Source organism: Necator americanus, chromosome X (genome assembly GCF_031761385.1).
Source record: "Necator americanus strain Aroian chromosome X, whole genome shotgun sequence".
In the NCBI taxonomy this organism is placed as follows: Eukaryota; Metazoa; Nematoda; class Chromadorea; order Rhabditida; family Ancylostomatidae; genus Necator; species Necator americanus.
In genome coordinates, this window is record NC_087376.1 from 15,695,948 (window position 1) to 15,708,262 (window position 12,315).

A 12,315-nucleotide genomic window follows, 5' to 3' on the forward strand; every position below is an offset into this window, starting at 1 on the left:
TGCACATGTTAAACGCTTTGTAGCTAGGTTTGCCTGTAGCATCGTCATGGGTATAACTATGAAGGCAACATGAAAAATTCACTCTACCTGCCGTGGTAGTGATGGAACCTAGACGCTTCGGTGTCTTCCTTTTTTATTTTCCAGATCGCCCGATTAGGGGTCACCGAAATATCAAGTTGGTGTTTCTATCCTTCCGGACCAAGTTGGGGTCAGTTTATTTCAGCCGTAATTACGCGGAGGTGTGCAGTGCTGAAGGGAGGACAGGAGCGGTCAGCCGGTTTCACGGGTACCTCTTGTTCGGCCCCCGGTGCGCCGGTGCCAGAGAGCTATAGAGTGGGGAGAGGCGGGTTCCACTGCGTCGGATTGGTGCGCGGGAGCTCCAAGGCGGTAGAATGGGTTTTTATGGTTCCTTCACATGTCTAGTTCCCACCATGTCTCCATGATGTTGCTAACATTCTTTCTTCAAAAAGAGGAAGGAGCGAATGGCTGCTTAAATACAACAAATAGTAGCTAACAATTTACGCGATCTGAACTAGAACGTTATTTTTGTCACTACGATAGTGATATTCACGTCATCCCATGTTAGCACATCATTCTTCGCTAATAGTTAAGGAAACTCGTACTTCAAATAATGTTTCCAAATTATGAAGGTTTGAGAGAAGCATAGAGGTAAAATTAAGCTGGATTGCTCTTCAAATGTAGAACTGAGCGTTTAGGGAAAAACCATAAAATCTTTCATCTATGCTTAAATTTTCGCGCTTAAAAATTGGAGGAAGCGTTGATAGAAAAAGCGATTCTCATTTTCCAAAAAAATATCGTTACTGCTATTTCTTATTGATCGGTGAAGGCGAGCGAAGCGAACACCAAAAAAAAAATCCTGAAGTCCAGTGTATATATATGTAGTGAATATATATATATATATATATATATATATATATATATATATATATATATATACATATTATATATATACATATATATATATATATACATATTATATATATACATATATATATATATACATATTATATATATACATATATACATATATATATATATAAATATAATATAAATATATATATATAATATAAATATATATATGTAAACGTGCACACAAGCACCATGGACAAGCTGAAGTCAAGATCATTGATATTCAGAGAAACACTTCGAAATTAGCGAAAAGATCCATGTAGATTCAGTAATAGTAGTTTTTCCGTCAGTCCTACGCGAAATCCCAACTACAGAAGTTTGCAGTAAGTCGCACATAGCTTTCTTAAATTTGAATTATGCATGATCTTGATCTCTGAGTGTACCAGGAAAAATCGTGCAGTATGGATAGTACACATTATGGTATTTTATATACATATATACATATATATATATATATATATATATATATATGTATATATGTATATATATATATATATGTATATATGTATATATATAATATGTATATATATATATATATACATATATATAATATGTATATATATATATATGTATATATATATATATATATATATATATATATATATATATATATATATATATATATATATATATATGCACTACATATATATACACTGGACTTCAGGATTTTTTTTTGGTGTTCGCTTCGCTCGCCTTCACCGATCAATAAGAAATAGCAGTAACGATATTTTTTTGGAAAATGAGAATCGCTTTTTCTATCAACGCTTCCTCCAATTTTTAAGCGCGAAAATTTAAGCATAGATGAAAGATTTTATGGTTTTTCCCTAAACGCTCAGTTCTACATTTGAAGAGCAATCCAGCTTAATTTTACCTCTATGCTTCTCTCAAACCTTCATAATTTGGAAACATTATTTGAAGTACGAGTTTCCTTAACTATTAGCGAAGAATGATGTGCTAACATGGGATGACGTGAATATCACTATCGTAGTGACAAAAATAACGTTCTAGTTCAGATCGCGTAAATTGTTAGCTACTATTTGTTGTATTTAAGCAGCCATTCGCTCCTTCCTCTTTTTGAAGAAAGAATGTTAGCAACATCATGGAGACATGGTGGGAACTAGACATGTGAAGGAACCATAAAAACCCATTCTACCGCCTTGGAGCTCCCGCGCACCAATCCGACGCAGTGGAACCCGCCTCTCCCCACTCTATAGCTCTCTGGCACCGGCGCACCGGGGGCCGAACAAGAGGTACCCGTGAAACCGGCTGACCGCTCCTGTCCTCCCTTCAGCACTGCACACCTCCGCGTAATTACGGCTGAAATAAACTGACCCCAACTTGGTCCGGAAGGATAGAAACACCAACTTGATATTTCGGTGACCCCTAATCGGGCGATCTGGAAAATAAAAAAGGAAGACACCGAAGCGTCTAGGTTCCATCACTACCACGGCAGGTAGAGTGAATTTTTCATGTTGCCTTCATAGTTATACCCATGACGATGCTACAGGCAAACCTAGCTACAAAGCGTTTAACATGTGCAGATCGTAAACGTTAATAAAGCGGTCCACAATAAAAATCGATCAGTTGTCATTATGAGGCGTCTCTTAAGTCAATAAACTCATTAAAAATATGCAGTTTGTGATGAGTTTATTGACTTTGCGACAGTTTTTCCAGTAGTTTTCTAAGAAAAACGATCTAAACGAGACCTCCAGAAGCAGCATACGACATTGCTGAAGGGGATGGTGCTGTACCTTGCTTAGAAATGCGGAACGTAACCGTTGACTGAGTTCTGGATGTCCAGCAGGAAGATACCTTCTGCAAACGGTCTATGAACAGTGAACATTTTAAAACAGTACCATTGAATTCTCAAGGTTCAACTAGTTTTGAAAGGACAAGAGCGCTATCAAATCACTCCAAATACTAACTATGTAGCGACTAGTTGCGATCCCACGTAAAAAAGGATCACATTAGAAGAAAAACGGACCTGTAGGCAGCTAACACAACATCAGCGTATTGACAACAAATATCTTCTCGACCGATACATTCTGCTGTAGAGAGGAATTCTTGATTGATGTTGACCAGAACTGTATTGTATGGCGAAAGAACCTCAAAAGCTACTGCACTCTGAGTATAGTTGGTAAGGATGTATGTCTTATACAGGGAATGTTAGGGCCCAGATCAGAGCAGAGTCAGATGTTGAAGGTTGTTACACTGTTGTTGTTTGTGTTAAGGACGGATGCTAAGTCTCGGTAGAGGTGGCCGATTAATGGATACCGTATTCAACGCTCTAACCACACTACTGTCTTGTTGAGGATGTGGAGGTTTAACGGTAACCTTGAAAGAAAGAGCCTGCTGCAACCACTAAAACAATGCGTAATGCATACGAATGCTACTGTATACATGGAGATGATACGTAGTGCAAAGAAGGACTATAAATGGATGACGTGTTGTACTACGGTAATCATTAGCACAATACGTCATCCAGTTATAGGCCGTCGTAATGACAAAACAAAACAACCGCACTGTTGATTGAAAGCGCAATTTTGAGCGAATCTTCAAATTACTGCGTTCTTCGTAAGAATCTGTTTCAGTGCTAACCCCTTCAGAGGAAAGATGACGCTGTACTAGTAATCGTGTGTTAGTAACTACAAAAAATAACAAAGATCAACAAAAAGTGAGCAACAAAGATCTGTTTCGTCATGTTGAGAGAGAAAAAGAAAACCACACAGCTATCACAGCTGCATCTACATTCTAACTTTCGTTCCCATGCAAAAAAAAAAACTTAATAGCTAGCAGATCCAATGTAAGACCTTGACATAGGTGACGGTAAGTGGCCACATATTCTATGTTGGTACCATTCTGACTGATTTAAGAATGTTGATTTAAGATGATTTTGTAACACATACGTACATTAGAAAGAATACTTGTACATATGGAGAGAGCATGGGAGCCCCACATATGTCTCGGTTCCAATCTGGGTGGTTTTTGTATCATAGAGATATCGTATATATATATATATATATATATATATATATATATATATATATATATATACCACGAAACTAGGAAAAGTGAGAACCTTTACAAACTTTTCGAATATGTCACACCAGCGCTCAAACTCCATGGCGGCTGAAAAACAAATTTTTCGAAATGTATGACAAGTAATTTTACAAATAGCCCACACTTATTTACCTCCATTTGTGATGAAAGATTCACACTCTTTTCAAAAGACTTCTTGTTTAGTTAACTAGCTTATGTTGCATAAAATTGTGATTTCCAAAAAAAAAGCAACTGCCATCTGTTCCTACAGATTTTGCTCGAGACCGACAACATCAAGATGTGTAGAATTCAGAAACAAGCCCCAGCTTGCTATCCTTCATATGGTAACTCTAGGAAAAGGCGTTTGTTTGCCTGTTCGTCTGCGCATCTGCTCACTTTATAGATACGCTTTCTGCTTATAGATACGCTTTCTGCTTACTTCCTACAGATCAATACTAATCAACTTTAGCCCACAAACATATGGGACGCAAATTATAAGATTTTTTAAAAGAAAGGTATTTATCAGCTTATAGAGTGGATCAACTTTAATGATTGAGAGGTATTTTTGCTCTGTACAGATTCAGCACACCTCATTCGCGACGAAAATATCAATTCTATCGACTGATTTTTACGCAGCTCCATCCTAGGTTTAATACAATTGGGTTCTTAACAAAACTGATTACAACAACAACTACAACTAGGATAATGGTCGGGAAAACAGTGTCAACTGGGGCGTAAGTAAATAGCACAGCAATTGCGAATACTAGCCAGCATACCTGGCTTTGGCCAGATATAATCACTCCTTGTGGCAACTAACTTTCTCAACTTTCTTGCCATGGTGTTTGCACCGTATACAATTTGTTCTAGAGGTACAATCAAATTGAGCTGAAAAGTTGTGCAAGAATTCCAGCAGATGGAGGAAATAATAGAGTCATTCTTTTCTCAAAATACGGAGTTGAATTGACTACGTCCAAAGCATCTAGCTCTTTATAAAATAAAATGGACAAGTTTGCGCTGATGTATTAGGACTGCAGTGAAAAAAATTGCAGTAGCTTCTGAATTGTAACTGAACGAAATTTGTAGTTGGAGCATTTCCACCAAGAAAGCAGAACAAATCAACTCCAAAACAATAGTTACGCAACAAATCAAGGATGTGAACTCGACGAATCCCTCAAAATGTTTTCAAACTTCCATAATCAGTAACTTTATTGACAGGAAATAAGAACTTTAGATAACGGCAAAATAATAAGCTGCAAAGGATAAATTTAGTGACCAAAACAGAAAAGATGAGTTTTGTTCCAGAGCGCGGCCGCTCGTGCTAGTTCTTAAATAAAATTTCCCGGTGCATCAAACAGTAAATGTTTTAAGATATAATCTATATCTATCTATATATGACAAAACATAACATAAAATATAATGAAATTGTACGAAACAATTGTCACAAAAATCTAGGAGGTTTTGTAAATGTGGAGTGCACTTTTTATCTTTTACGTACTGAAAGTATGGGTAACATGGAGCAGAAAGAAGTCACTGCCCACGAGCAACCGCCTTTTTTTAAATACAAACAGCCAACTCGTTTGAAGTTGGTAACCTCAGAATATCTAACACAAGTACAACCGTATCTAGGTATGGTGCACGCCGTACCAAAACATTTTATCTCGGACTCTCGGTTTTGGTCGGCTTGCAAGCTTGCACACTAAACTACAGTCAACAGTAGAATTGTTTCCGTTGCATTTGAAGTTTTTCATAGAAGCTTCTTCCCATTAGAACATTTCCAATTTGTTAAAATTTTCACTTGTTCGCCCTTGCAACAGTTTTTCTACGAGTGCACGATCTACACTTCGCTATTTTGAGCAACATCACAAAAAGACCACTCATGGGGGATTTTTACAATGACGATTACTTCTTCTCTGTTATGCACTTTATTCCCGAAAGTTTGTCATCACGTTTTAGTAGGCAACAGTTTTCAGGAACTTTAATGTTCCTGTGCGATCCTGATTTCAGGCTGTAGCAATAGCAATAACTAAACTTTCAGGAGCCGCGCACCGGCGCTCGTAATCCTTTCGAACACGTGGTGGCACGAAAATCTGCTCATGGTCAGTTTACATAAGGTGATGTAAAAAAAACCGGCCCGTGTCCCACAAAGGCATGTTACAAAGGCATCCAGCCTTGTTAGCGGTGTATCAAAGTCCGCACATGGAAATGAGCAAATTCGGATACGTAGGTGTACGCCTATCGAAGCTGCTGAAGAAGAAAAACCTTTCTGCAAGTGCACCTTTGCGCGCAAATAATAACAGTGAATATTGCACGTCACATTTTTCGAAATGTATTATAAGAATTCTTGGCTTGCAAAAATGTTTTGCCTTTTCTTAATGAAAAAGTATGCGCACTTTTTTTTTGTTGAAGACAATACATCTCACTCAGCTGCATCAGGCAGATTTACATCAAATCTTCACGTCATTCGCAGTGACCCCGAAACATTATTCACTCACTTTTGACTTACTCGGGCGCTGATATTATAGTCTGACACGAACGCCCGAATCCTTACTGAGGTGTGTCGTTCTTGAGCATGGCTCTGTCCAACTTACTCGATCTTCAGCAAGAGCTTGCACAGGATTAATCCAGCCGTCGTTATTTCATATTCTACGAAACCTTACGTCTCTCTTGAATTGCCTTTGCACGTTAAGCGATCTCAAGTCCTCTTCCACCGCCGCAACACAGAAGTTGCGGTTCCGACCAACTGGCCACTTCCAACTTGAAGCCGGGAGAATACTCAGCCCTCGTAGAACAAGGCAGTTTGCTGGTCTATTTGTACTGTGACCGGGAAAGCGAAGACGATCTTTTGTAGCCACATTCGATGACGGTGTCAAATGGTGATACTTTCCAAATGTTCTCCGCCGGGCCGGTTTCCACATCCATTCCCGCGTAAAGATCTTCATCGTGGCATACGCTAGGCTGCATGGCCAAAATTGGCGAAGCAGCCATCTAAGTAGCTTCCTTTCCGTGCAATCAAGCCTCTCCATCACCATAGACGGTGCTGCCCAAATCTCTTATCCGTGCATCAGGATGGGGCGAATCGCGGATAAGTAGACTCGCAGGTTGACTTCGTTGGTGATGGGGTCGACGTCATTTCGTTGAAGAGTTCAATGGCATGGTTTTATCGCATCTTTGGAGAAAACTTTTCTCGTAGCTGCCGTTGTTCTTCCGCACAAAGTCCAGGTAACAGAACTCATCGACGAGTTCGGTTCCCCGTTCACCCCAAGTTCTTAAAGAGACCGACGTCTGTTTGCACCGATAAGCGTAAGACGTAGTTCATAGGCTGCAGCCAGCTTCGAGGCTGACAAAATGACTTCGTACCGCCTCCCGGGAAACAGCGTATATGGTCAAGGGGCACCCTAATGGTGTAAGAACCACATCAGCAGAACATTGCCCAACTATTTTGCGCACGATATCATCGACGGCAAGGTGAACAAAGAAGGTCCTGCTATAGTCCCTTGCCTTACTCCACTTTCCACTTCAAACGATGAGGTATATCCGGCTGGTGTTCGAACTACGACACTTGTTCCTTGAGTTCTGTCATTAAGTAGACCAACAAAACTTCCTGGTACTCTATCAACGCAAAACACGGATGATGACAGTCAAAAGCGGCTCCGAAGTTTAGCAAGGGTAACTGCATGGCTTCCACTCCCGCTGACACGTTTCGATAACTCTTCTGAAAATTAACACCTGATCAATCGTAGATCGACCAGGACCGAGGATCGAAGTCGGCCTGCTCTTCACGGGTGGTTTGTTCGCGATGTTTGATAAGCTGATCCAGGACAATACGCTCCAAAACATTCTACATAACACGCGGCAAATAGATTCCTCGGCCGATACTAGGGATCGTTATGTATACCTTCTTATGGAGAAGAGTTATGATAAGTTGTCTCTACGAGTCAGGTATTCTTTCGTCAATCCATATTGAATGGATGATCTTCGTCATCTAACGAATCCCAGAAGGAGGAAGAGATTTCAGCATTTCGGCGCCTCCACCACTTTCCACTTTTCATTTTTTGAATACAGTCCAGAATCTGCGACTTTGTTAGTGGTTCCTCGTTGACCGCATATGTCGATCACTGAACGTGCTCGAATTCTGGGGCTGATGGCGCTTGCTAGTTCAGCAAAGTCTCAAAGGTCTCGTCCAAATTAGTAGGGTTGCCTTAGCGACAGCCATCTTTTCATTTTGTCGCCATACTGTTGTGTCAAACTCCTTCGCCCTTGACTTCCATTCGTTTTTGCGGTCTTTTTGCAGCTGACAACGTAATTTCCTTGTCAGACTCTTCTCCTGGCTGTTAACGCATTTGCCGGCACATACAGAGTTATACGTTGATTTTGTTTCCGCAGGTTTTTCCAAAGGTAAGCATCTTCCGCGGCATTAGACCCGAAAGCATTTCTCTTGCAGCGTCCTGCATTCACCTTACAAAGGAATCTTCATCGCAAAGCTTCTTCCTGGTCCCCACTCCAAAATGAATAGACACACGTTGGCGGAATTTCGTTCTGCATTCTTCGTCTTCCAGACCTGCCATATCGATTTATTTCTTAGGAACTAGGTTTTGCTTGTGGAACCGTACCTCGAAGCTAAGAAGAATTGGGCGGTGGTTAAAGTCGAATGCGACGTCTCAGCAGCCCTGGACTCTAGGATATCTGACTGAGGAATGTGCATCGCCAGAACGCAGTCGAGCTGAAGCTTGAGAGTTCTCATCTTCCGCTTGCGCTGCTCTTCAGACGTCAGAACGGTTGACCTTGCCACGTGAGCTGACGATTGATTTGTGTCGATACTTCCTCTTAAACGTTGAATCGATGATGAGGTCCGTCTTTTCACATAATTCGACCAGACGCTTGCTTTAGGTACTTTAGACATAAACCCACTGATTTCATCATAGGTGTCGTTGTTGTTGCCTTCAGCGGTTTCTGTGCACTTACGACCCAGAGTTTATGTCCTCTGTAAACCCGCAGTTGCACAAAGGCACATACCGACGACGTTGAGGTATATTCCTCCACCAGATTGTTGCAGTCGTTCCTCACAGCTATTGCGCAGCCTCCTAGCTTCTTCCCATCAGCATCGCCGCAGTAGACGGTGTAATCTTCGACACTGATGATAGAGCGGTCTCTGATGCGTGCTTCCTGCAGTACAGCAAACGGCACACAGATATATTCCGGAAGTTTAGAGAGGGCGGCTTGTTGGAGTTCGCTCGAAAACATGTGATAGTTCAGTGTGACGAAACGGATAGTTGTTGCCAAAAATTCCATGCTCCCTGCAGGCAGATGACCTTTCAGGTTGTGGGTTTGGCGATGTGACGCACAACAGGACCTTTTCCAATATACAATTCAATCTTGCGTCGCAGCTTCGCAGGCTCTATAGCTGGTACTTTCGCAATGTGTACAGTCGAATGTCTGATTGCATCAAGTGAAAGCAGGGCCACCACGTGTAGGTGACAATCAGAGTTGCTAGAAGTTCTGCTATGCCTGCACGGTCAATGTCAATGATATGAAAAACCACGAGTCAACCAAGACTTTCATCTCGCACGGCGCACGGCCCTTACCATAGTAAATCAGGTTTCTGTCGTGACCGCATCACTTTGGCAGGTGGGGCGATTTTTCTAGTGCCACATTATAATTGCCATAACACAGAGTGGCCGACCTCAGAAACGCTGGAAATAGAAAGTTTAAGGTTTATACTTGGAGTAGTTATTTGGGCGAAAACGAACAGAAGTCCGAAATTATCACAGATATGGAGGCGTTACCATCCAGTGTAGGAACTGTACCGATAAAAACCCTTAAGTGTGGAAGATAAAGCCATCGAAACATTAGCTCATGGTTTGCGCCCGCCAAAACCATTCGAGTAAGGACGTTAGTTGGAATTGGCAAACAAATGAATACCAGCAATAGCTGTGGAATCAAAATACAAAGTATGCGGCAATAAAACCTCCAATATTGCTAAGAACCCGTCAGAAGTGAGGAGGAAACAAAATAGCGGAACGACTAGCTCGAATCATATTGCCACTGAACCTCACTAAAGTTGAATTTGTGAAAGGAATGGGTAAAATAGCCCTACAAAAAGATGTAATTGATATAGTTCTTAAGGAAATGAGATGGAAAAGTGAGGAATTCCGCAGCAAAATCAGGAGCTAATCAATTATTCGCAGGCTTGGCAAGAGCGCTGTGAGTAGCGCAGTAAGAATGATTCAGTGAATGATCGATGCAGGTACCAACCAGCCCGAAAAACTGCCCAACTTACGCTGCACTCCTAACAAGCCGAAAGGCTGCAGCACTTGAAGACTCGGGTAGGTAAAAGGAACAAATTATTAGTACTATGACAGCACTGAAACCTATGAAACAGCAGATGCCAGTAATGCCAAGACATCCCTTGGTTAAAGTGTTATCTTTTGCGCCAACATTAAATCCAGAGACGAGACTTGTGTTAGACCTCATGTCCGGAGTACACGCTGAGCATGGGAGTGATTTTCTTAAATCTGGTTTGGATACGAAGAATGAACGCTATAAATGTTGATGACAGCATGCGTTAAATGGATAAAAAAGAAGAGTGACTTACGTGATGTGAAACCGCTTCCTGTTTTGTTGTCGAGCTCCATTCTACCGCTCGCGTTGTATTCTAAAGCCTGAAGCACAGTCAAGTCAAAAACGAAAGAACACCGTGCCGTGTTCCGCCGTGGTGCCGGCGAATCTACAGAGATATCCACTAACGGGACTCTTTAAACTTCGCCCTCGAGCTTGAAGAAGAGCTCTAGCTGCGCTACAGTGATACACTCGCAATGATCTGTGAAGTTGCTGGTTGGAAACCGCACCACTTAGTATGTAACTTACACTGTGCTCCACAATAAATCAGAACATTTCAAATAGACTGTGGACAATTTTAGCTCCAATGCATACGTTATCGTTCGAAATACTTTTTTTATAATCTTGCTAACGTATTGTCAAATTCTGGCGGTACGGGCACCATTTTTCGTTCTCACTTTCACTCTCCTACAATAAAAACCGAAAAATCAAGAACCAACACTTATATCTATCATCTAACTTCTTTCACTAGCATTCCGAAAACAAATATAAAAAATATTATTCGGCGAGTTACAGAAAGGTACTAGCATCAAAAATAACCATATTTCAAGCCGCGGTTAGGTGATTGACAATCAATCAGCATCAAGACACCGAAAATTTACATCAGTAGAAGTATTGAAAAGAGACGGCGGATAAAAACAAATGCTGCCAAAAAAAGAAAGAGTTGACCCCAATGTTAATAATGTAATGACGTTGATGATTGAATTACGCCACAGTCCGTAACAAAGGATCTGATACAACTGCCTTCATCTGTTTAATCACATTTATCAGCTTATCATTTTCTAGAAGAATTCATACCCTCTCTCTAGTAGTTATTTCCAATCCCGATTGGGAACAATAGATGAATGCCATATTGTAGATTAGACATTGGTCAGAAATTGAGGCAAACTTTGTGATCCGCGGATTCGATTTCTTTTTCAAATATAGAAGCTTGTCTGCTAGCAATCATTACCACCATAAGCATAAAGCAAGTCTTTATGACACGATGACTCCCCTTCACCCTACTAGTTTATTTGGTATTCACTTTGAAATTGCTCAACTAATACCTTATTCAGACACATGGATACCGGTTTTTTGCAAAGAATGCATGATGGTGGATTTGTGTTCCAATCGTCGCTCGGATCTACCAAGCAGAATCCGCCTGGACAGCATTTAGTATTGACAGATCTTTTCCAGTCATCCTAGAATTTTGATTTAATTTAATTTTTTTTTAATTACAGTCGGGTAAAAACGACTTGAAGCCTGGTTCATTTGCGCGAACTGTTACGCTCGAACTAGAGCGAAGAGAATTTTTTACTCTCTGCAGTCCAGTTGAAGCAAGCTATAGGAGGGTTCCATCTCGAGAACTATCGCATGCGCAAATGCACCAGGTTTCACGTCGTTTTCACCCGAGTAGCAACCATCATTCGCTGACATATTATCTTATAAAAATAAATAACAATAAATTCTTGGAAACAAAAAATGGACAAGAAAATTTGAAAAATCAGTGAACACTTTGAGCTAAAATAAAATTGTAAGAGCTATCTCGTGGTAGTGCAGAAGGGTTGGCTGGTATTCAAACATTTTCTCCCAATGAAAAACGACTTGAAGCCATCCAAAGATATACTTTTCAAATTTTTCCCTTTTTAGAAGCTTTGTGAATATTTAATAATGTGATCATTTAATATGTCGAAAATAAGGATAGGGAAAAGAAAAGTGTATGTGCCATAATTTGTGCTGGCAACGACGGAA

General features: G+C 40.6%; 2 protein-coding genes across 5 annotated transcripts in view; both read right to left on the bottom strand.

The window, feature by feature from the left end:
* RB195_023371 (uncharacterized protein) overlaps positions 1-12,315 on the bottom strand; it is a gene marked incomplete at both ends in the record, with an annotated part of 50,680 nt that overhangs the window by 15,116 nt on the left and 23,249 nt on the right. For 2 of the 4 annotated variants that reach the window (XM_064210774.1, XM_064210776.1), the window contains 3 exons: positions 9,583-9,659; positions 10,562-10,628; positions 11,631-11,765. In XM_064210774.1, coding sequence (XP_064066657.1) covers positions 9,583-9,659; positions 10,562-10,628; positions 11,631-11,765 — 279 coding nt within the window. Of the gene's footprint in view, positions 1-2,636; positions 2,746-2,914; positions 3,037-3,204; positions 3,292-4,009; positions 4,060-4,745; positions 4,855-6,849; positions 6,955-9,582; positions 9,660-10,561; positions 10,629-11,630; positions 11,766-12,315 lie in introns of those variants that run through there. The other 2 variants (XM_064210773.1, XM_064210775.1) reach the window with 2 other exon arrangements.
* On the bottom strand, positions 8,827-9,258 carry RB195_023372 (uncharacterized protein; the record flags this gene model as incomplete). The annotated part of the gene is made up of 1 exon (XM_064210778.1): positions 8,827-9,258. The coding sequence occupies one exon, from the start codon at positions 9,256-9,258 to the stop codon at positions 8,827-8,829; it is 432 nt and encodes a 143-aa protein (XP_064066656.1).